Source organism: Balearica regulorum, chromosome 1 (genome assembly GCF_011004875.1).
Source record: "Balearica regulorum gibbericeps isolate bBalReg1 chromosome 1, bBalReg1.pri, whole genome shotgun sequence".
NCBI lineage: Eukaryota > Metazoa > Chordata > Aves > Gruiformes > Gruidae > Balearica > Balearica regulorum.
Window position 1 is genome coordinate 73,126,237 of NC_046184.1, and position 26,062 is coordinate 73,152,298.

General features: G+C 40.6%; 1 protein-coding gene across 1 annotated transcript in view; it reads left to right on the forward strand.

Moving 5' to 3' along the window:
* BCAT1 (branched chain amino acid transaminase 1) overlaps positions 1-8,260 on the forward strand; it is a 67,244-nt gene extending 58,984 nt beyond the window's left edge. Inside the window, exon 11 of the mRNA XM_075758048.1 lies at positions 484-8,260. Coding sequence (XP_075614163.1) covers positions 484-525 — 42 coding nt within the window. The 3' untranslated portion in view covers positions 526-8,260. The remainder of the gene's footprint in view (positions 1-483) is intronic.
* The last annotated feature ends 17,802 nt before the right edge of the window (positions 8,261-26,062 follow it).

Sequence of the window (26,062 nt, forward strand, 5' to 3'; positions counted from 1 at the left end):
ATGACTTGCTTTATTTGGGTTAGAATTCTTTCTAACTGTACTCTGTGGTATTTGTGATGGGTTTTATTTCACATTCAATCAGTATGCTGTAATAAAAAGCCACCTTGAAAATAAAAAGAAATAAAAACAAATGTGTTTGTGTATTGGAGCTTGAGCAGGGGCATACTTATGAATGAATTAGTGAACTGACCTCAGGGAATAACTGTATTAGATTGATGGAAAGCTCTAGTGAAGCAGGACTATTCTGTATCATCTCTAGTGAGTATCAGTATTGCCTTTTCCTAGTCTACTTACTGGAAGATGAATAAAGCTTCAAGCTGCCTTTAGGCTTTGCTCAAATCAAAGACAGAAGTAAAGGCATAAGAAATAATGTAAACTACTATCAGGGTGGTGGATGTGAATCTTTCTGAGGATAGACCTAAGAGGTTGTCATAATTGTACTTTTAACTTTTATTCTTAAACTCCATTTTTGCTTTGTTTCAGTATGGAAGAGAAGACAGCGATTGGGCAGTGCTGGTGTCGTGAAGGTGGAAGAGTTCAGACCCTCCAGACAGCACAGACTTGAATAATGACAACTTCTGTAGCTGCCTGCGCGTAGCATAGTTTCTGTATCAATTTGCTCCCCAGGATGATTGTTTCCACAATCCTGTGAATGTGAACACAATCATTTTGATTTCTACTGTGATCCTGTTGGTAGAAGCCTGTCTTCTTGGTAGAGGTGCTAAATGTTAGCAATAGAACTTTCCTAATGGTTTTCTTAGTGCCTCCTTGTGTCTTATGTACAGCCTGAAATCTTGTAAAATGCTCTTCAACTGCTCTTCAGTTTGTTTGGTTTGTTTTAACTGCCATCACCAGCAGAGCACGTTGTCATATAACACAAAGACATTGCCTGTTAGTTGGCCACAGAGTTCTATTGACATTATTCTGCCTTTTGCTCTGTGTTCAGGAAACAAGTTTAGCCATATGCTCTTTCCTTTCATACTCTGCTTGTATGGGAGATTCCCGAGTTTGCACAGCCCTCTAGATCCCCTCATGCTCTGTCAAGTAACAGCTCTGCCCTTTAGGCCAAAATTCTCTGAGTTGATCTAGTCTGCAACACGCTGCCTGTTGGCCTATTGCCTTTCCCTCCATGGGGATATGCAGCGGCTGCTTGGGCAGTGCGTACCTCTCTAATAGTTGAATACATCCTTCCATACAGGAGTTACAGGGCTGGGTCAGGCCCTGCTGAAACAAGAATTACCCTTTGGCCTAGCACAGAACTGGGCGCTGTGTACACAGTGTTGCCTTCCAGGCGGATGTCTAGAAAGTAAGATTAGACAACTGTGGCTGTGAAAGTTGAACCACTCTTCACAGCAACCAAACCTTTGGATTGAAGAATTTCTTTCATCATCCAGTCACATAATTTAGATCAGCAGGATGCTTTTCTTGTACCCTTCACCACTTGCTGTGAAATGTATCCAGCCTCCATTGACACACATGTCAGGGCCTTCCTATTAAGGAACAAGCTATGTTGTCAACAGAAAATATCTAGCACGAGAAAAAAAGAGATTTCATTCAAACCCTGTTTTCATTCTGATTAAGCACATACTTCTTCATATACCGCTGCTGTCTCAAATGCAGTCTTGATACTATTTGGAAGCAATATAGAGCATGTAGGCCATAGTTAGGAAAATAACTTTTGCAAATGTTCGCTTGCAATTATACTGTCATAATTATTAGCTTTCCCTTTTTGCACACAGCTTTGTCAAACAGCTTTAAGATATCTCTTGCCAAAAAGGATCACCATATTCTGTATCAATGTTCCAAAGTGCTACTTCAGTATAAAACTGGTGGAACTTTATTGACACTAATGTAGTCCTACAAGAAGTAAAAGTGAAACATTTACTGCCATAGTTTGCAGTAGAGATGCACCAGTATTAATGGACATATTTAGCACTTTATTTTTTTTTAAGACCCAACAGTATCTCTCCCATGCTTTATAAGTCCTTTGTAGTTACTGGCATTTGTTAACATAGTTTAAAAAGGCAAAATATAATTTCTAATAGACCATCCCGGAGAGGGACTGTTTACAAGGGCATGTACTGATAGGACAAGGGGTAAAGGCCTTAAACTGAAGGATGGTAGATTTAGATTAGATACAAGGAAGAAATTCTTTATGGTGAGAGTGGTGAGACACTAGAACAGGTTGCCCAGAGAGGTTGTAGATGCCCCCTCCCTGGAAGTGTTCGAGGCCAGGTTGGATGGGGCTTTGGGCAGCCTGGGCTAGCGGAGGGTGTCCCTGCCCACAGCAGGGGGTTTGGAACTAGGTGAACTTTAAGGTCCCTTCCAACCCAAACCATTCTGTGATTCTACGATTCTATCCATGCCTTATACATCTGCTAAAAAGTAGCCTTGTGGCTTTCCTGTTCAATTTTGGTCAGATTTTAAAGACAACCCCTACTTAGCCATCACATTCCTTTGTTCTCTCAAATCATGACTTCTACTATCTTTCACTGCAGTCCAATCTGATCTTTTAATGAAGAACAGTTGAAGGTTCTCTCTGACAATGTAACCGTTGTTAAAATTTGTTGGATGGTTTTCTCTTTAGAATACAACTGCAAACACAAAATGTTGTTTCACTTACAGTAGCAATAGTATTGTGTGTCTGCTTTTCTGACCATTTGAATCTGTATTGTGTGCTGATCTTCGTTCAGTATCTTACTATGTATTATAAGCTGCTGGTAGTCTTTCTTTTTTATTTAATTAGATGGGTGGAAAAATTAACATGGGGAATATGTCAAGATGCAGCGTGGGGTAGAGAGTTTTATCCAATGAGACAAATATCAAAACTAAAGAGTGCCTTTAACTAGAGTTAGTGGCATGGAACTCTATAAAGATTATGTCATGAACAACCACCTGTGGCTTCCTGTTACTGACCTATCTAATCTATCCCCTTATGTTCATCTCAGATTTAGCAGCAGAAGGAAAAGTGGAAATATCTAACTTCAGATACGCAGCAAAGTGGTTGTATGATACCTTAACATCTCAGGATGTTGATAGAGTTGACAGGTATCATATATCAAAAATCCCCATGAAGGCAGTAGTATACCAGCAGTAATCTAATCACTAGTCAGAATGAATAAGGACCAGTTAGAAGAATTATTTTACTGCAGTGTAAACCTAAAAGTTGCGTAGAACTCTTCTTAAATTGGATGCAAGTAATTTAATGTGAGGAAAGCAGGCATTTTCATTTATGGTGGTTTGCACAGTTTCCTGCACTGACAAGAGAGATACTTTCATTTTACTGCACATTTTGAGCTGATGGAGACTTCAAAATGATGAGAATTGAAACTGGAATGACCCACAGAAATGCATAGACTTTTCTAGCAGAGAAGAACGAAAACATATAGTATATGTATGTTAACTGTTTTTAACATCTTGGTTAATTGCTTTACTTTGGCTGTGTCAGCTCAACGTTGTGTTTGTTTCCAAATGGCATCCAGGTGAATAGGTTCTAGATTTTAAACTTTAAGTCCTAATAAGGGAGCTGACAGGTCAGTATAATGCGGAAAATTCTTCTGATGTTGCATGCTGTCCTACCCTGCATTCTGCCATGGCTTTTTTATCCTGTTAACCAGAGGAAAAAAATAATAGGTGTAACTAATAGTGAGTATTTGGTATTGCATTCTCCCTGTTTTCGCCTGTAAAATTTAGGATGGAACTGTGGTATTCCCCGAGCTAATAATAGATTGTAAAAGAACATCTGCACATCTTTTCTCCATGTGCCCTATTTGTTTAATTGCAACAGATTTACATAGAAAGAGTATGGTACATCATAACTAGGCAATTATCCATTCTTCATCACTTAGTTATGGTTCTGCTAATTGATCATTTAAGACATAAGATAGTCTAACATTAGGAGAATTTGAGACTGTTCAAAAAAGATCAACAAATTAATATTGTTGTGTGATATTTGCATAATTGGCTGCAATTATTTAATGTTTAATTGGGTTGATCAAATGAGATTCAGCCTTTCACATGCTTATGTTTTACAAACACTGGTACTTTAAAATGACAATAACAAACTCTAATTTTTGTATGTTCTTTCTTCTCCCCTTCATTCTTTTAATTATTATTTTCAGTATTGAGCATGTCTTTAATTTTCAGTTTGGTGAGTATGATTCATGCATAGGAAAGAAGTCCTTCAAATGAGAGAACTTTTCATTAAATTGGCATTTCATACAAGCTGTTCTGATGCCAAGAGTTATGATTTCAGCAACTGGCATTACTTAACTAGATTCTTAACTACAATGAGGGCAAATTTGCTGAGAATTTACAGTGACAGACTCTGGTGAGAATGCTAATAAAGGTTCCACCTTAGGGTAGATAATCTGTTCAGTGCAAAGCAAATATGATCTTTCTTGGATATAGAAGGGAAGTCTGATAAGACAAAAACAAGATAGTGAGAGATCTCTCTGCCCAGCCATTGTTTACACCTGTTCAACTATCTCTAGTCAAAAAGTAATTGTCTTCCACTCCTCCTCTTTCTAGATAAACTCCTGTTGAGGGTTTACCTAATTCAACAGAGAGGTATCAGTGATCCTCTCCTGTATACTTATTTTGCACTTATTTTTCGTCAGGCATGAAGAAGGGTAATTTGAAAACAATGTGATATTTGAAAGAGTCATTTGGACTGCAAGTTATTTGAAGTGTCTGTCTAATACATGGTCTTCCAAGGAGGCAGACAGAAAAACAGCTGGGACTGACCTCATAGCCACCTAATTAGAGGGGGAACTCTCTTGAATTCAATGACTCCTCCAAAACAATCTGCATAATCGCAACAGATATTGCTTAGTGTTGATATGTCTTGCTATGAAATAGAATACAGAGATGGTAGTGCAGCCTGCCAGACTATGGCACATTTGCTCTCTCTGCACGGGATTCACACTACTGATAATAAGTTTTAAGGCTCTAGTGGCAAGCTCGTATACTGAGAGGTGGGCAGGTGTAAATGATGTCTGAGCGTGCCCCGAGGTGGGCTGTTCCTTGCTGTCTTTCTCTCCTTTCTGCACAGACTTGCAACCCCTTTTTCCCAGCCTCCTATCATGATGTCACCTAGTCTTATATCTAAAAGTGATCATTCAAGCAAATTTTACACTCTTTTTGCTTTTAGCAGTAGTGATCATTAAAAAAAAAAGTGTTTTGTTCATCTTGCAGGTGTTCAGGGATCAGAATTGCACTTTACTACCTGCACATAAAACGCCTGAACAGATTGCCACTGACTTTGTGACCCTGGACAAGTTATCTAACCTCTTTGTAAGTGCAGAGTAGTAGTAGTACTACCACTTACACCACTTTTAACTCTATTCCAAACTTTTGCATAAAAAGTTATTTTCCTATAGATCAAATAAGCTTTCCAGAAAGCTTTTAAGCAGCAGAGAAAGATATCATGTAAAGTCCAGCATTTCAAGGATTGCTTTAGAGTGGAAATATCTTGATTATGCAGGAGAAAAATGTTATTTGCATAAGAAATATATTTAAGATTTGCTGTATGAACCCATAAACAAGTAAAATATAAAGTAGCATACAGAAACATCTTGAAAAGAGAATACACCCCCACCTCACAAACAGTGCTATCTTATTTAAAAAGTGATGCTTGAAGGAAGTATTGTATTTCTCAATGTAGAGTCATTAGATTACAACTGTTCTAGAAGTACACTTCATCATGTAGCACTGAGACAGAGCTCTTAATTACAAATTTTCTGAACTGCAGTATTTAGCAACTGGGAAAAGTCAAAGAGCTGTGTTTTACTCTATTTTGTCACTGTCCTCAAGATTTGGAAAAATAATTCATAGGTCCTAAATCATTTAAGCTAAGTAACTTCTTAATAAGTATTTGTAATTTTAGTCATAATAGCAAAAGAGAGTACTGGTATTGCATTGGTGAAAAATACTGTTGTAGCAATCCATCTGTCCATGCCTTGCTTTAAGCATGATGGTTATTAGTGGGAATTCCAGGATGTTTCCCAACTATGCAAAATCTGAGTGCCATCTATAGCACAGCTGGCAAATATATCCCCAAATCCATAAGCAAAACTAACTTATCCATTACCTTGAGCTAGAAGAGTCGGGTACATTAGGGCTTGGCAGGTGTGGAACAATACTGAATTAGAATAGTCAAGCCTTAGATTTGGGACAAAATTTTGGAATTAGTAGCTTAGAAATAAATCTCATTGATCACACTAGCAAGGTTAGCCACACCTAAATTTACTAAAAATAATAGTGTTTAAATTCACTAGTAATAACAGCATGGCTAGATCCTCGTCCGTCTCTCTGAACGTGAATTTATGCTGTTTGCTTATCTTAAAACTTAAATTATTGTGTCTGATTTTTACCACAATCCTGAATTCTTATGCCATGCTTTAAAAAAAGAATCTTAAATTTCATGTTCATAGGAAGACCTTAAGGAGAATTTAAGACCTTGATATAGAATTTTAAAGTCTTTAAAGTATCTGCTGGATAAAATTAAAGTAGAAAAAGAGAAGACAACTTTGTGGAAGTAGTTAATTACAGTGTTCAAATGGTTTTCTGACACTGATCATTTCTGGTTTTTACCAAAGAGGTATGCAGGGAATAGTAGATAAAATAAGTGTAGTACTTTTTTTTTCTAAGCAAGAGTTGGGAAAGTTTCTAAGAGCTGGTTCTCTTAATAATGCTAACTCTTTATAGGACTTGATTCGGTCGGGCTTAGAGCAGTCATTTAAGTGTGGAGGAGCTCAGAATTTATCTCAGGCAGTACTATCTTGCAGGAGCAGATTTTCTTTCACTTTATGATCAAAGTGATCAAAATATGAACATGGACTCTTCTAAATTTTGCACCTTTTTATAAAAATTTTGCTTTTCATTTTAGAATTCTGATACAGTATCACTGAACTATTCTCTCAAACTATCATGTCTCAGTAGCTTATGAGAAGAAAGCAAACATTCTTATTCTTTATGTAATCACCTTCTTCCTGTATGCCAAATCCCTTCTTCATTATGATTTGGTCACCGCTAAAATTGTGACCTCTTCAGGTGAAATAACAGGGTTTTTTTCTCTACTGTACCCTACTAGTGCACTCTTGGCTTTTTTTGTAAGTACTAAGCACTTGCATCAAATGCCAGAGCAAAGAGTAAAGTGAAAAGTCTTCTGTCTCCAGAACAGGCGTGCTAAGGAATGAGTGAAATTGCCCATCGAGTCAGTCAAAACAGGAGGTCAGAAGAACGCCATAACCATTCTCATTCAGTCCAGAACTGAGTCCCCAGGTATACCAAATGTCTAGCAGGATGGTAGATTACTGTTGCTATTTAAGAATGCTCTTATTCTGTTGATTACTTACATCTGTGCCTACATTTTCATAACTTGGGCCCTACTATCTGAACTGAAACCTACAATACACTTTTATATGTCATGAAGCAGTAAAATATTAGATCAAAACAAACAGGAAATACTCCAGCTGATCTAACAGTCAGAAGCTGTTTCCTGTGGGTCAGTGGCCTATTCTGTTCCCATAATTTATATTCATTTTCTAATGGCCCAGTAGTTGACTAGAACTGCAAGTAGGAGACAAATATATCATTAACTCTATTCCATAGTGGAGGATGTTGACATCTATTCGCTTCGTCTCCTGGAGAGATGGCTTGGAGTCTAGCTTGGCCACTATAGTAGAGAGTAACAGAATGTAAAAGGTTCTTTGCCATGATGGAGACAAATAAGAGTTTTATCTGAAGCTATTTGCAAACAATTTCTGTTGAAGCGGTAAATTTGGAAAGACACATGTCCCACTGTCCCTGACCTTCAAGGCATTTAGAAGGGTGCAGTAGCAGGTACTGGAATTGTAGCATATAAGCAGTGGGAAATTAGCAACTTAAAGAGGGAGAAGTAAACACCTCTGAAGGGTCTCTGTTTTCTCAAATGTTAAAGTTAACTGGGTATTTTACAAGGATCTGAGCATATAAAAGCAGTAAAGGACAGATGTGTGAAAAATTACTGGATAAACTACAGGAAACTCTACCTCATTCTTCTCTAAAGGTTTTGTAGAAGCACAATTAAGCGCTCCTAATGGCATTGTTACGTACAGACCATCTGGCATGAAAGAAACACTTTATATTTGTATGTCTATAAATCCTATAATAACTGTATTTTGCTGGCAGTAGAAACAGTCTATACTATTTGCAGTTTTCCTCATCAAATCTGTAATTATGCAATGTTTCTGTCTCCAATAAAGGAATTTAATGGGCACCTGTTTGTGGCATGTTATGAAATCATCGTTGAGTACAGCTAACTAAGCATAATTATCCCATAGATGGGAGCTGTTATCAAATGCATTCTTGAAAGCTGGATTAAAAGAAAAAAAGAATCACTGAATGAAGTGTTGCGTTTAAGAACAGCAGAGCAAGATGTACATGGTGAAAGATAAACTAACTCTATAGTCAACACAAAGCCCGTATTCTGCTTTCTGGCTTCCACTGAAGTCTTAAGGATATCACACTCAGAGGGAAGAATGAGGCCTTAACAATGGCAGACATGCATCTACCCTGAGCCAGTTGTTTCACTTACAGTAAACTGCTGGACAAATCAAGCAGCAAAACCACCTACCTGCTAACCATGTTGTCATGAAACAGCTTTTAACATGCCAGGACTACGTAGCAGTGATTGAATACAGCCTCCATTCTAAGCATTTGAGGGAAATGAACTCAAGGGAGAGAAGAAAGCCAGAAACCAACTTTATACTTTAAGCACTTACTTCACAGGGCAGTTTTGAATAGTCATTTCTCTAAAGTATGTCAGCCAATGGGAAGTCCTTTCAAGATGGAAAGCACTGAAAAGTGAGTGTCATTAAAATCTTGACATTTGCCATGTGCAGTAGTTATATTTACCAAAGTACGTGACGTATTCCCCCTTTTCAGTGCAGGGAATGCTGTGATTAAAGGTAGTACTGATCCGTGCTGTGGTAAAGTACTCATCAGGGTAAATTTTCCATCTGGTTGGGTCCTCAGTGACTTCAGAGAAAGCTGGCATGCATACAGGACACTTTAAAGAAGCTGATGACAGGTAAGTACTAAGAGTTGTTAATTACTGCTAGGAGAATCAGGCTTTATTCCTGTATTTTGCCCTCTCCACTTTGATCCTAAGGAAACCTTTCTTAACTATAACTCTAGCTTGAGCTTCATTAAGACAGCTTTCAAAACTTGCTTATCCCAAAGTAGTAATAATTTGAGGACTGATCCTACAAGGTGCTGACTGGGCTTCAGACACAGGCAAACCTGCGCCTTTTAGCAACACTTAAAAGATCCCTTTTTCCTCCCTTTTGAAAGATTTCAGTAGTTGGCAATAGTTCTGTTCAATAAAGCACTTGTTGCAGTACCAACCACCAGCACTGTGTTCTTGGGGATAGAGAATATAAATTCTGAGGACTCTGATCTGGGATACATAATCTTGTAAAGTTGATGTGACAAAAAGCATTTTAAAATATTACAGGGGAAGAGAAAGCAGAAGGAGAAAAACCCCTGCATTCTGTACATCAAAACAGGGCAAGGAAAAAAGTTGGAGATTCCAATATAGGCAGTCAATATTAGAATTAGAAATGCCAGTTTTGAGGGTATATCAACAAAAGTGTTGAATTTCAGTTTTTCTTCTTTCCTTTTGCTCAGTGTTCTGACATTGTGGCATCACAGTGGTGATTTTAACAGAGCTGCTAAAGAGTTACCCTGTTGCCAAGAAGAGCAAAATTTTCTGTAGTAGCACCTTTGTTGTTCTGGATGCTTCTCCAAAGAGGAACTTATAAAAGCAAATATAAGAATGTGGAATGTGTCTACTTCCCTCTCTTCCAAGGGATGATTTTTAGTGCCAGGTAAGAAAATGTTTGTCCTGCTTAACCTGCAGGTAGTGTTATATTGTATCTGTACAAATTTAGGATATTAAATTGAAGCATTGCCAATGCCAAGTTATAAGACACAACTGTTTACCTCAACTCACATAAGTTTTTGTGGGTTGTTCAAAGAAATTATGTTCTTCTGAAGTGATTTCAGAATGTCTATTTTATAACTTTTTTTTTCCATTTTGCTCATGGAATAACTCTTTTCAGAGGTTCAAGTTTGGTTAATTTATGGTTTTAGTGATATATAGGCATTTATCTTTATTTTGTAGACAGTATAGGCTAATTTTTTTTTTTTTTTAGAGTGAAGTAAAGTAAGTTCATGTTCAAAGAAAATATCCTAATCAAACTCTGTATTTGTGAAATAAATACCTTTAAAGGATAAGCAGAAAAACAAATGTTTAAAATGGGTCAGTTCTAACTACAGACTGTGTAAAATGTACCTACACCTTAATTTTAGGCGCTCTACATATTATCAAAATATTAATAATAATAATGAAATATTTAAAATTATTTTATTGGGCAAGATAACAATTACATGTCTAAGGCATACATGCCTATTCATAGTCTACAAAACATATGCCTTTCAAACAAAAGGCTGATCAATTCAATACTGATTTGATATGTGGTAACATCTACGAAGCAGGCAGTTTGTAAATGCTTGGGGAGCAGGCCTGTGATGGGTTGACGCTGGCTGGATGCCCAGTGCCCACCAAAGTCACTCTGTCACTGCCCTCCTCAGCTGGGCAGGGGAGAGGAAACGTGACAAAAGGCTCGTGGGTCGAGATAAGGACAGGGAGAGATCACTTACCAGTTACCATCACGGGCAAAATAGACTGAACTTAGAAAAAATTCATCTATTTTATTACCAAGAAAACAGAGTAGAGCAATGAGAAATAAAACTAAAACTTAAAACACCTCTCCCCACCCCTCACTTCTTCCTGAGCTCAACTTCACTCCCGAATTCTCTCTTTCCTCCCCCACAGCAGCACATGGGGACAGGAATGGGGGTTGTGGTCAGTTCATCACACATTGTCCTTGCCTCTCCTTCCTCCTCAAGGGGAGGACTCCTCACACTCTGCCCCTGCTCCAGCGTGAGGTCCCTCCCACAGAAGACAGTCCTCCATGAACTTCTCCAACATGGGTCCTTCCCACAGGCTGCAGTTCTTCCCCAACTGCTCCAGCGTGGGTCCCTTCCATGGGGTGCAGTCCTTTGGGAACAGACTGCTCCAGCGTGGGGTCCCCCGAGGAATCACCAGTCCTGCCAGCAAACCTGCTCTGGCATGGGCTTCTCTCTGCCCAGGTCCTGACAGGAGCTTGCTCCAGCACAGGCTTCCCATGAGGTCACAGACTCCTTCAGGCATACACCTGCTCCAGCATGGGGTTCTCCATGGGCTGCAGGTGGAATCTCTGCTGCGGCACATGGACCACTTCTTCCCCCTCCTTCTTCACGGACCTCTGTGTCTGCAAAGTTTCTCACATCCTCTCACTCTGGCTGCAAAAGCTGCCACTAGGTGGGGTTTTTTTTCTCCTTAAATATGTTACCCCAGAGGCACTACCACTGTCACTGATTGGCCCAGCCTTGGCCAGCCGTGGGGCCGTCTTGGAGCCGGCTGGCATTGGCTCTATCAGATACAGAGGAAGCTTCTAGCAGAAGCCACCCCTGTAGCCCCCCCGCTACCAAACCTTGCTACGCAAACCAAATACAATCCAGTAACCTTCAGTACATAGTGTGTATTCAAGAACCCCTCTGGGTCTGCCCAAAGACAGGTATAAGTAAAGCCCCAGTCTAGATGGAGCCTACACAGCTGAAGCTGTATCATGATAGGGAAGCGTGTGCTTCTCAGGCTTGGATGTGTGAGGGAGGTGATTTTATACCCAGCCTTTATAGATATGCAAAATAAATACATGCTGGGAGGCTGCCACTACTAGAAACACTATCACCTGTAAAACAGCCAGGGCTGTTCTGACTCTCATTTTGACAGGGATGAAATTCACCTAGCAAATCACACCTAAGCCAAAAACACAGACTGTGACTCACCTGCCTTTTAGGTGAAGTTTACATAGCCCATCACCAAGCAGAGCCAGTGGAAGCTTCAAATTCAATTAGTATTAGCTGGGACCCTAACTTGAGGTGACTTTCATGCTCTAAGCATGAGGAAGACAATGGCTCCACTCTTCTCATTTCCAGCTTCTCCATCCCTGACTTTCCCTTTGTGGCACTAGAGCAGTTGCAGAGCGACCAGATCACTGCCTGACCACAGAAAGGGGGAAGCATACACACAGCCCCCATGCGTAGAAAGAGCAGGATTAGCTCTTTTAGCCACAGCAGAGTTTTTAAGGAGCTGAAGCCAGCTAAGAAGTTACGCCCGTATGAAGTGTCAGGATTTGAATATCTCCCAGGTGCTAGCCACTTTTATTATGGCTCTTAACTTTTATGCACCAGACCTTGCTTAAGTCATTGCTGAATTCTGGGTTCTCTCTTTCTCTCCACCCTGCTTCCTTTAGCTCATACAAGCTTTGTGCCTGAGCAAAGACTGTAATATTTGCTTTACTGTGAGGTCCCAGGTTGGAAAAGAAAGGAACTTCTGAAGATTTTGTATCTTCATTATAAGGGCATGGCTGAAAACTGATTAGAACAAGGACAGTGAAAAATACTCCCATTTTAGGAAATTTCAGTGCTTGAAAATTTTAAGTAAAATGCCACAGATCAGTCTACTGTCCCAGTATCTTTTACCTCTAGGGATGGGTTTCTGACCATCCCATTGCTCTAGATCCTACAAGCTAAAAGTCACATTGCTCCTAAATGCTAACAAACTTAACATCATGTCCTTCCTCCACCATGAAGTATGTCCATACTTACATCATGCAAAGAACAGAAAACCGGAGTGGTTTGTCAGCTGCTTATATTGCTGTCTTGAAAATGCACTCCCACAAATACCAACCTCTAAGCATAACTCATAGCATAGATTCCCTTTGCTCTTCCCTCCTTTTGCAGGTGGAATATTTTTATGGCTCTTGGGGAAAAACAGTTGAGTCTGAGCTAAATTCAAGGTTAGGAATCCTTCCTAATTCCTGCTGCCAATCAGTTTTATACAGAGGGTTTTCCCTCTGAAGGGGTAGGGTCAGTAACTCACTGTAGGGGAGAGACCCAAGCTGTGCTGTATTTGGTGTAATCAAAATGCCTAATTAGTTGTCAGGTGATGACAATCTTCACAGTGTTATGCAGGCTTGCAAAGTCATTATGAAGACTGTGGAGGTGAAACAAGGGTTGGTTATCCATGATACATCGCCTTACTAAGAAAAATGACAATTTCTCTTGCTATGTTTTGGTATCTTCATCTACTATTGGTGATACCGTTAGGCTGAGAAGTGCTAAGAGCTGCTATCAGGTGAGTCATTAATCCAAAGATTTTCAGATTTGTCAATGGCTGTGCCAAGGACTTTTCAGACTGCAGAGTTTGTAGCCTCTGTGTCTGTTAAGGAGGAGAGCAGAGTAATGTAGTGTTGTGTATGCTTTTCTGAAGGAGCAAAGAAACGCAGTTTTGGGAATGTACAGTTTACTTGCATGGCACGTTCGAGGATTCCTGAGTGAGGAACCTACCTTTTGCTGTTTGGTCTCATCATATTCCTGAAATAACAGCTTCTTTCTAACAAATAAACAAGGTAAAGAAGTAATATTACCTACCTTAATTGCCCGCACTTTTGCTGTCCTGAAAAGAATCTAGAGAGATCCCAAATACTGGTGCATTTTCTCTTTCATGCAGTATGATCTCCAACAGAGGTAAAGCATAATTTTTTTAATTTTATTTTTTACTTCAGGGAAACCAGACTGAAGTCTGTCTATAGTCTGGCAGAGGCTTATTTAACAATATGTGCATGAAAGCCTTGTAACTGGTACTGGCATTATACATGTAAACTATAACCAATCGGCAGATTTTTTTTTTTAGGTCAGGTGGCTGCTCTGGTTTTGAAAGATCAGTCTTATTGGGTTCCTACCTTGCAACTCCTTACCTCTCCTAAGGTGAATCTTAAGAACTTGATTGTACCTTCTATGGCTGTTTAACTCTCAGAGTCCCTTGGAAGGATTCCCTTTGTTCGTCTACATGCTGCTACATCCAAGCAGCACAAAGGAGAACTCCTTATTCCCCATTTCACTTCACATTCCAACAAAAATAAAAAAATCAACATCTGTACTATTTCCCAATTTTTGCGTAAGTGTAATATTGGCAAGCTTTTTCAGTACTAAGATGATATCAACTCAAAAGTTGAGAGAGATGTTAATAAGGCCAAAGTTCAGGCTGACAAAAGGGAAATTCCCCAAATTTTACAGGATAAGATCATATTTAAACATAAACTTTATTTTCTGAAAGTGTACATATCTCTACCAAACCTCAGAGCTTCTTTGTGGCAACTTTTCCCTGGAAAGAGATAGTAACATGAACAAGGCTTTATCATCTGTTATTATGATTTAAGCAGCATGAGGGAGAGCCAACAATGTTTGGTCCAGCGAGACTTTCATCAAGTCATTTATGAAGTTCAGGGCAAAATTCATCTGCTATAGAGTTGTTTAACTGCTTTAACCATTTTTTTTTCTCTGATAAAATATATATTGTCAGGAAAAATAATTTTGTGTTTGAGCTGGTAGCCAGAAAAATGTATGGTTTTCATTTTAAAAAATGAAAAGTAATTTTGCAGGGAAAAAAGAAAATTATGACCCACGGATCATCAGTAATCAACCAAGTGTATTTTAACAATTACTGTTCCATTCAGTCGTAAGATGATAAGTTTGATATCTTCCACAGGAAAACTGAAAATCAAACTGCAATTACAGTAAATTGCTAAAACCATGTTGGCTTGTAATGATTTATTTTTAAACTTATATTATGCACTGCAGAGGAAACCAAGAGAAGCAGTGTCTTTTATCAGATCAGAAGTGATTTTCATTAGGGAAAAATTATAAGCAATCTGGAAAGGAAGAAAAGATTAGCAGTTAACCTTCATCAATTCCTTTCTGTGCCTTTTAGCAAGGCAGGTAACTCTCCTAGCTCCTATTTTCCAGCTGTAAAATGGGGGTAATAGTTCTCAGCAAACTAAGCGACTCCTGTGAGGATAAATGCATGACAGGCTGTATGATCAATGAGCAATGGAGGGCCATATGGACCCAAAAACAGATTCCGCCATAGTTGCCTTCTCCACATTAATTTGTAATAGCATGCTTACTCTTTCAATTAGACCTTACAATCACATTTCTGCCAAGCTCACTGTTGTTTCCAGTTTCAGTGAAACTTCGCAAGCTGGAACACTGCCTACAGCTGACAGTGACATTTAAATGCAAGAAAATCAAGATTATGTATGGCCAAACCTCCTATAATTCCAGGCCTTGACAGTCTATGGTATTGATTCTGATTTAAACAAATAAACACCTAGCTCATTTTCACCTAACTTCAGAAGAGTTTGCATTGCCTAAATGTTCCACTCTGAATCCCAGGTGATATCTTCTGGGATTATGAGTGTTCAAAAGCAAATTAATTGTACCAACAACAGGCATCTAGGCACAGTGCTATGTTTTTTTAAAAGAGTGCTTGGCCACCTGAATTTTAAGCCCTTCCCCTTTGTGTATGGGGATCAAACACAACTTGGACCTCAGAGGAGGGAGGTAACTCGTAAGAGGAAGGACTTTGGAAACTGCACCAGAAAGTCAAGTTTCTGTGCCTATGTGTTTAGTGGCCATATTTTTTTGCGTACACAGTTTTCTTAATTGAGGATCAGCTGTTTTGCAAGTACAAAGTTCTTTCAAGTTACAAACCAGCATAGAGTAAAAGAATCCACACAGGTGAGACTTGAAATATTTACTGTGTTTATTTTTGTCATCTTGACCCAAGCCCACACAACTAGGAAACCCCACAGCCACCTGTGGAAAAAAGAACACATTGGTTACTACTTAGGAGAGAAAAGATGGACCCAAGTTGTAGTTCAGTGACTTAACCAAGATCTTTCTGCTCCAAAGCTGCCTGGCTAGACACGCAGTTCATAGCTGTGAGAGCCCCTTGGTGCCTGTGTGTGTTAGCGAAGAATTGAGTGTTGCCAACTCTTGCCTGGCCAGGCCAGGGCAGGATGCAGCCAGGCTGGCTCTGCTCGCGGTACCTGCAGGAGAGTCCCCTCCACAAGAACCTTAATGCGCAGCTGCCCTCTGGCTCTTTTGTGTAGCACCACATTTGTTTAGCTGACCAGATAATCTTTGGGTGTACAAGATGAGGTAAGGTGGCTGAGACATAGAAAGTAAGACCCATGTTTGGCCTCTTCCTGCCCACAAGTGAATTATTTTTGCTGCTTAAACTTACTCTGTAGTGCTGGTTTAAAAGAAAAAGAAGAAAAAAAGTACCAAAAAGATTCTTCCATGACCTCCACTGCAGAAGTAAGAGCTGACATCTGCCCTGGAGCCCCTGCAGTCAGTATCTATTACGTATCTTGTCCCTGCTTTGACTTTTCCAGGTTAATGCGATTTTCAAATGCCTGAACTGCAAGAACGTTCATTCCCTGATAAAACACAGAGCTCCCAACTTTTCTTCATTTAGCTTTTGCCTAAAACCTGCCTTGTCTCCAGCAATCACATTGTGACCCCTCTGATTTCCACTAGCAGAATGACTCTAGGTTGTTTATCACAATCTTAACTTTCCAGGCAAATTATTCTTTTAACTTGAGATACATGATTGGATCTTTCTTCGTACCTGAAGAAAAATGTCCATAGAGGGATGTGTGCAGTTCTCCTCTCCCCCGAAAGTTGTAGGGAATGTGAGAAGTATTGTTTTTCATGCACGAAAGAAGAAGAAGAAAAAAAAAAAAAGCCTTGCATATTTTCAGTTCACAACAGCTTCCTCTGAGTAAACACAACACTGCTAAAGAGAACAGTAAAGCCTCTGTGAGGTAGCAATGGATTTTTAGACCTGCTGTACATAATGAACCTCCAACCCTGCTTACAACCTAAGTGTGATATACTGTGCTTTTATGTCTATGCTTAGGTGCATTTTGTCAGTGTTGACATACAGCTGCAGCTCTACCAGTGAAGCTGCATTTTTTCGTTTCTGTAGTAAGACCATACCTGGCCATGGCCCCACACAGGAAAACTATCCCAGGATAGCTAGCTTTTTTGCTAGAACAATGGAGTCATTTGGGGCTTTGGTTGGCACAGCTCTGCTGGGGAAATCACAATTCACCATGCTCCTAGTTGGCATTGCTGTTAGCAGAAGTTTGGAACGGAGTCGTAGTCTCGCAGGACTCTCATAGCTCTGGAAGAACAGATTGCCTTTAAACTTACTGATCCCAGGCAACTCAGGTCTTTGGTGTTTTCTTGACAGCCCTGGGAGCTTGTGTGATTTAGAACAGGCTTTTGCAGAGCTTTTGTAATGTACCATGATTTGTTTTAAACTAGAATATCCCTCTTTCACCCATAGCTACTTCTACCACAGTACTTACAGGAGCAGATTTGAGTACTGTCTTCTCCAGAAGATAATTGGTAACCATTTTTACTTTAACCCATAACCACTTATTTACCTGATATGAGAAGTTTGTCAATAGGTTGGGAAACTGGATCTTGTTCTAGTTACCTTCCCAGCTTTAAATCTGGTGCAGGAAAAAATAGGTCAAACCTCCAGACAAAAAAAAAATCCTCCCTTTTCCCTGCCATCCAGCACTATCTTACAAGTTTAGTTTCTTACGTTGCAGTCTCTACTTTTCCATTAATATGCCCCGGATCATTACCAGTAGTATGGAGTCATAGTAAAGTAATCTTTAATTGTTTGCTGGTTGAATTTCAGCCTGTCATTCACTTATCAGTCTCTATGCTGGTCTGTTCAGTTACATTAGTCCTGGTAGGAGGATGCCCTCGGCAGACACAGGGCAGCGCTGCTGCTCCTCAACCCTCTGCGCTTGTGTCCCACAGAGGTGATGGATTGGACAAGTGGCTTGGTACCCTGGCTGCTCCTGCCGTGTGCCAGAGCTGAGTGAGTGGGTAGGTGCCCTGTCAGGCACATGCTCCTCTGCTTCAGTGTCTTCAAGCCTCTGGGGGCTCTGTCTAAGGACCACCACGGATTTGCTGAGTAGAAGTAGCAGTCACTAATAGATTTGGACAAATTTTCCCCTGATGAATGTCTGTCTTGCCTTGTCCTTTATATTGCTTTAAATCAGAGCTGGCCAGTGGAAGGGCCAGATCTGGTTCATAATAAAGTTTTACTCTCCCCTTCTCCTGGCAATGCTGGCAGGGCAACCTGATTGCTGCCATTCCTGATGTAAGGCTCTGGGGAACAGGGAAAGGAGTTCGGGATAAAAGAGAGAGTCAAAGCCAAAGCCGTCAGGACAGGCTCAGCATCGGGGCCATGTGAACCAGGCTCTGTTCTCTGAACACAGGGTAGAAAATGAAAATCCTCTCCTAACTTCTGGACAGCAGCGAAAAATTGTCTGGGGTATTACATTAAATTAAGCTGAGGGAATGGTAGAGTCTTGAGGAGAACACACCTGAATTTGCATTATTGGATTCTCATTTTGATTTCTTGTTCACCTTTTTGTTTCTTTGTGAGGAAAAAGGGTTTTTATTCATTTACAAAAAGCAAGAAGTCATTAGCATGCTGACTGCACAGTTTATGTTGGGTTTTTTTTGTTGGTTTTTTTTTTTTTTTAGGATCAGTAGTATAGCTTAACCCAAAATCATGATTCAGGTCTTACAACTCTTCAAGACAACCTTAAAAATCCCAAGCATCTTTTGCAAAATAAACCAAACATTTGGAGATCTCTTCTTGGCTTTTCTGTTTTTAAACTGCTTGATACACATATTCCACCTTTCTTCTCCATCATATGTGCTAAAAAATAATGTTTAAAAATAATTTTTTCTGTCTACAGCATGTAGCACTTTAAAAAAAAAAGAAAGTACTAGGTATTATGGAGCCTGCAATAAAACACAGACAGCTGTTTACACTGTATCAAGTATTTTTTCTGACAGTTTTAAGATGTCTCTACTTTATGGCTGCAGACAATTTGAAGTAGTGTTGCTCGTCTTTTTCGTCATCTCTTACGTCTCCTTTTCTCAGGAATCTTTGCAGCCATATCTATTGGAGACATCACAGAGTTAGGCAACGTGCTTCTCATCTTTACAGGTTGTGTATGGCAGAACTTTGGTTTAAGAAGTGTTTTCCAATGTCTACCCGTCTATCCTACTAACTTTAATTGTCATCACCACAAACAGTCTTTACCTTTTTGTGAAAAGGATTGCAATATCAGTAGCTGCTTACAGTGAGAAGCAGAGATTAACAGCACTATAATCTGGTGCTAACGTCACGCAACTAACGGACATCACTTCAGATGTATTCAAATGTTATCTATGGGGCTGTGAAAAGACCCAGCTTTTGCTCCTGCCATGGAAATCAACACACCCTACTCTCTAGCCCTTGTCTCTTGATAGGATTTTTTGGAGTTCTTATTAGGGATATGCATTTGTAAATTACTTAATCCCATGCGGGTAGAAGTCCCAAGACCTTTGAAAAGAATACAAACTTCAGCTTTGTTAATGTCTCTTCAGAAACATAGTCCTCTCCCCATCAGTCAGAAATGCTGACCACTTGGTCTCCTTCTCAGGTGCTTGGGGTGTTGCTCAGATGGGGTGCCGCTTGCCATCAAGATTACTTGCTGCTTTCACTTCATTTGCTCACAGTAGGAAAGGGGTACAGCCAGTGTTGCCAAGGGCATAGCCTACAAACTGTGAATAAAGAGACCATCTTTCTAGTTTGTCTGTGGTAGATGGACTGTAGTGTAGAGGACTGTCACCAAAATACCAGTGGGATGACAGGGAGAGAGATTAATGCCATAGTATTTCAGGACAAACTCTAAGATGTTTTAGAAATCATACAAGAAAGCTGGTTCTCACAATATTTCCAGGTTGAAGAAATTTGCTCAGGTCACACCCCAGACTTATAGATGTATTTTCTGGAAAACTGCAAGGCTTGAACCATCAGATCAAAGCAGAAGAGTTTCTGGTGGAGGTGAGGATGCTTCTGCTGGATTGCAGGAATCCTACAGCCAGGCTCTTGTCAGGAAAGGGCCTTTTTCACATTTTTACCAAACCAGTGTTTTATTAGCTAGCAATAGATGGCGCTAAATTTCCACCTGTCCAACGCCGTCAGCCAGAAAATGTATTTGAAGTAATTAGGCCTGCAAGATAACACTTAAAAGGGTTACTGCTGAAGTTGATGAAAGTGTGTGGGCATAGAGAGGCAGGAGCGCCAAGATGCTTCACCAGCTGGAGAAGTCTTAGGTGAGATAGTCTGGCTGCCAGAACAGGCTGCCAAGATAGTCAAAGGGAAGGAGCCAGGAACTGGAGAACGATTTGCAAATTCTTGAGAACAGCTATCGCGATCCTCTTGCTGGCTGGGTCAGGTAATGCCTGTCATTATCAGCAATTGAGGATCCCAGGCCAGACGTGTGAAAATCCCACTAGAGATTCTCAGTCTAGTCGGTGCTTTGTCACAAACTCCCCTCGTCCGGGGATTAACCCATTCCCCAGCGCAGGGGATATATTTGAGCTGCGTCGTTTGGAGAGAGGCTGGGCTGGCAGGACCAGGGAGAAGGGCTTCAACAGCTTTCTCACAGTCCTGCTGGCTCATCACCCCATGGCTCTTGGCACTTACAGGTGTAGGGAGCAGACAGTCATTTCTCACGTGAAGCAGAAGGGAGAGGGAAGAGGCCTCCCTACTGAATTTTGTGCTCGTTTTTGGGCGGCAGCAGGGAGAACATCCAGAGCGTGGGGCTCAGTGCCTGCAGTTTTCGTTGCACTGGCTTTTCCTTTTGTGTGATAGCCCAGCATCCTGAAGGTGACAGGTATAGGTGAGGAAAAGGACAGGACAGCTTATTGCAACAGCGATTCACTCTCATGCATGTTGTGGAAATTACATTCATAAGAGGAGAGGGTGTCCTGCTGGGAGCCAGAGCACAGCTGGTGCCATATGGCCTTCTCTATACTGCTTGGTTAGCTATCCTCACCTGGCCACGCCGAGCAGCTGCCTGCAGCCCCCTCATGGATTTCTTAATGCTGCACAGTCTGCCCTCATGCAGGATTGTGTTTGAGATCCCTGCTTTTTAAGATACAGACGTGATGTTACTTAGAGAAGTGGGGAGTGGGGAGATGAGGCTGTGTTTGCCATGGTTCATAGGGAGGACTATGTATTGTAAGCTGTTAGGCAGTGGTGGGTACCGGCACCCCTCAGAAAGTGAAACATGTCATGAAGATCATTCACAAATTTGTTTTCTTAAATAGTTTTTCCCCTCATAGACACATGTAAACATAACTTGAAGGGTGGTTTTTTCCATGTTGGAAAATCTCTTTCTGCATTTCTTGAAGGCTTCTCCTCAGAATTATTTTGCACAATGGAGTGAGCAAACTTGAAGTATCTTGTGGATGATGGCTGCATTGCATGCAGGCTTTGCAGTACACTGGCTTCTTTATTAGGTGGGCAGGAGCTGGCACTGTTGGAGCCAACGCGAGTAAGAGCGTGCAGAAAGAAAAGGAATAGCCCACAAAATAAAATTCTGACCAAGAGTGTGAATAGGGCATGGAAGACACAGAAACATAGTGTCAAAACAAGGAACACGGGCATATTTTGCTCAGAGACACATCTGTATGAACACTTGAAACTGAAAAGCAAACATGGAAATCTTGTACTAACTTTGCAAAATCATCAAAATTTGTCAGATCTGACCCTAGATCCAGTTGCCCTTCAGGAAGAACCAGACTGTGACTTGCCGTGTGTGAGGAGAGGCATCCAGGCTCATCTGAACTCTTGGTCCTGCATCCTCCAAGCCAACTGAATGTTGCAGGACCTAATAATCCTCCTCCTGGATAATGCCTGCTGCTTTAGAATGTGACCGATCACCAGTGTGGAACCATTAAAGCAAATTACAGTGGATTTGATGCTTGAAATGTGTAGCTGTAGCCTAGAGGTTTAAATATGGAAGCTCCTCTCCTTGCCTCTTGTCCCTCAATAGAGGCTTTCACCAAGGACTTCAGTTCTCTCTCCCTGTTTCTCTAGCAGTACTCATCTTGTAACGGCGGTGTGAAAATGATTGGTTACAGTTCTGTTCAAAGATCTAATTACAGGTACTATTATTATTATTACTATTACTATGGTATTTCTCTCCAGTACCTTGCAAAATAAAATACTGCCATAGAAGGAAGTTAAAGACAGTGACGGGAGCCCCTCTGCCACCAACCCACTGTTTCCTACCTGTGCTCACAAAGCTGTTTTGTAGCAACATGCAGACCAGGTTGCCTGTCCTCTTTGGCAAAAACTTAAAAGCCCCAGTGTCAAAGGCTCTTAAGAGCTCTTCAGTGGCTGAGGTTTGTTTATGAAGATACTAGAAAGGCTGTGGTGCTTATCAAAGATTGTGAGACTTTCAGATACGGAGTTGATGGTAAATGTAGGCCATTGTATTTTGGTTGTCCCTCTGTGGCTTGGGGAGCTCTGCCGCAGGCAGCAAGCAGGGTTTGGAAACATTGGTCTTCATGCTGGCGGCTCCTGCTGTTCTGAGGGGAGAAGGGGTGGCTGCTGCCACTGAGCAGCAGGGCGCTCCTCTGCTGTTTCATGTCGTCGGACAAAGGGGGTATAGAGCAGGGACTTAGACCCATAAACGCGGTGTAATTAAAATACCGAATGGTAACTGTTAAAAGTTCTCTGAACAAAAAGACCCTAAAAGAGTTATTAAAAAAACACAGAGTTTTCAATTACTGCTAAATGAAGCAATAAACTCACATACAGTTAGTGATGTATCCTAATTAGTATTCTGAACTTCTGCCTTATTAGTAGTGTACGCTGGCTGGTGGGTGCAACAAGCTGCAAGAGGCAGCAATGATTCTCCAGTGTCTCCCTTCTTCCAGAAGGTGTTGCTATTACACAGCTCTGCTAAAGACACATAAAGTCCTGTAGAGAGCAGGGTGGAATAAAATGTGGTAAGGCTGGATAAAAAAATGTAAACCATACTAAGTATATAGAATTCAGTCACAAGGATTTCTATTATGCAGGGAAAAGAGAGCCTTTAGTGTAGTATGTGTCCACAGTATAAATAGTTCGGCAAAATGTAAACACCAAATATTTCCACCAGAGATCTTTGCAACCTCACATACAGTAGCTCTACTTTTCTTTTTCATTAAGGACTTCTTTTAATAAAGGGGCTTTTGTGGACTGAATTGGGAAAAATAGCAGCCACCTGTAACTTTTTTTTTAAACCGAACAGTACATACAGTACATCTATCAAAAGTGGAGGAATTTGAAACCTGCAGACTTTTTAAAGCAGCAAGTTCCACACATGATATAAAACAAATGCCATGTGTGCACCAAGCCAAGCAAATTAACAAAAGGGCAGGGGCATTTCCAATATTGCTTAAATAACTCGGGCTTAATAATGGGCTCTTTTCACACAAGCTCACAATAGCTAAAATGTGTTTAAGAAGAAAAACATGCATTTTCATTGTATTGTGTGGCAAGAACCCTGATTTTTTTTTTTCTTTTAAAGCCATTAGCCTAAGCACGTGAATCCTCTATGGGGTTTTTTGGGGGTGAATGTAGCACCTTGATGTAGAGCTGTTTTCTATGGATAAAGGGGAAAGATTGGTTTGCCTGGACCGTTGTGTATTGCTTGCCTGTCAGAAGTACTCTCTGGAGGTTCCTCCCCCACCAGATAGGCATCACGGAAGTCCCCTGGGTGTTGCTTTGTTTGCTTTCAGTATCCAGGGAGAAGCCAAGCGTTATGTGGGTACAGAGGCTGGTTTTCAGAGAGGCAGAACTTGCTCCATTCCTGCAAGAGCCTGCCTGGTGTCTTTGAATGCTCAACAGTTCTGTGTGCAAAACTGTGAAATGTTCCCAAAGGTGGCACCTTTAAGTCAGGGCAAGTGTATTGAGTAAAATTATTCTTCAGAGCTAGCGAGTCCCTTATTTTTCACAGCCCCGGTTAACTCATAAACCCATTCCTTAGCGTGAGCATTCAGCTTCAGCTCTTGGTGGCTGGCATGCTAGTGGTGAACAACAGTGGTGCTTTACAGGGATCTAGACTCATTAGAATTTCCTTAAAAAGGACAAAAAAAAATATTTTTAACACGATCATGCTTCTGTTTTTCAGTCCAGTGGAGAGTGACAAAGAGACAGGACAAAAAGATACCCAACAAATGACTCATGCAGGAAATTTAAAATTATGCATTGGTTGATATAAACAGTTCTTTGTATAGAACTGTTGTTCCCAATCTTCATTGGCTTTGAATAAGCAATACAACATGTCACACTTTGCTTTTCCTGTTGGCCTCCGTTTAAACTTCTCAATTTCCTGTGGCCACAGCAACGTTAAAAGGTCTTGTGAATAAAACATTTACCGTACTTCCATACAAAAAACAGAGGACCTCTACCACAGATCCAGTAGAGATGAACTTGGACTCCTCTGTCCCTGCAAGATGGAGCTCTGTATGACTACAACACCTGAAAGTTATTGCCTTTTGACTCCAGCCCTGTCTGATTGCTTTCGGCCTGAGTCTAAGGACTGAGATATTGCTGTGCCACTACTAGACTTGCCAGGTGTCTGGAGCTGTTGGTGGCTTGTTCTGTGTCTCAGGTGTTACAGAGGCCTCTGTATCAACTGCTTGAATACAATTGGTGTTCCAGATGTTCCAGAAACTCCCCAGGTGGCATTTTGTTAATGCCAGGGGCCAAAGGTGTGAACAAGAGCTACCTGCACCCACCAGAGACTGTTTCGCAGTAGGGGAATATTGAGTGGTCAGCTAGGCTTTATTATGGTCCCTATTATGTGCTTCCATAGTGTCAACCAAGATTTTCCCTCTAGCTAAAAGTGCTTTGCAGACGTTAACACATAACTGTATGATTTAAGATTTTGTTCCCCTTTGGAAAACATGTCAGAGAAGCTAAGAAGTCCAAGAATCACAAAGTCACACCAAGGATGTGAATAGAAATTATTAGTTCCCAATTCCTCTTTTCCAGCCATGGTTTTTTTTGGTGTAATTTATTCTCAGTGGTCTCCTGTTGTCTTGCCATAAAATTAGACACAGGTTTTTGAGACAGGTACCTCACCTTTCTTTTTGCCTGTTATAGGCCTCACAAATTGTCGCCTGTAGGGACATAATGAATGTCATGAGCAGTACTGTTGGGTTGGACTTAGAGCTTGGCTATGTGATTTCAGTGCACTTGAATTAGTTCAGATGCACAACCAGGTCATCCTGGATCAACAAGCTGCTGTGCATCAGCTGTGAGTGATGGTAGCTTGGATGCTGAGGCCTGATGCTATACCAATTCCTCAGTTTTGGTGGTCATTTCAAAAAGATGTGGCTCCATGTACAGGCTACTGTGGCATTTCCAGCCTTCCTGAAGAGCAGCTGTTACTGTTATTCTCTGCTGTCATACTAAAAAGAGACTTCTTTTTGTTAAGTATTTTGGATGTACAAATTGTGTCATAATATATTGGCCTAGTGTACATGTATGAAACAGTTGCCTTCAGTGGATAGATTTAGAAATGTTTAACATTATCCTGTGCTTGTGCACACGACCTGCTCGCACTGCCCTGAAATGGCTGAGCATCAACAGCCGGTCTCTGTTAGACTGTCCTTAAAAAGCAAGAGCTATGCTCCATGCTGTGGAGGAGATGTGCACTAGACTAGAAGTTTCTGAATGGGTGTATATTTGTTACAGTGTTCATCAGTATCAAACTAAATAGCTTACTGTAATATATATGGTTATACATAAGCCAACGTAACTAAAAGGAACGAGCTATTGTCTTTTTCCACCATTGAAAACTTCTTCACCTTTTCCCCTTTGAACAGTATTGGGTTTTTTGGATCCAGCTGTAGCAAAGAAGGTAGATTGTCGCTGTACAGATCAAGAAACAAGATACCAGACTTTGGAAAGGGGCTTCTGTCAGCTTTGGAAGAGTGTACTAGCTTGCTATTATGCTGTTTCAATTGGTGTCTCTGAAGTAGAGGTTGAAATTTGGAAGTTTTTCTCACATTTATTTCTTTGTCATTTTTTATCACTTTTTAAAACAAACAAACGAGAGATACTTGTCAATTTTAACTGACAAATAAGTGTCCCTCAGCCTCTCCCTCCATTCCTCTTTTTCAATACAAAAAT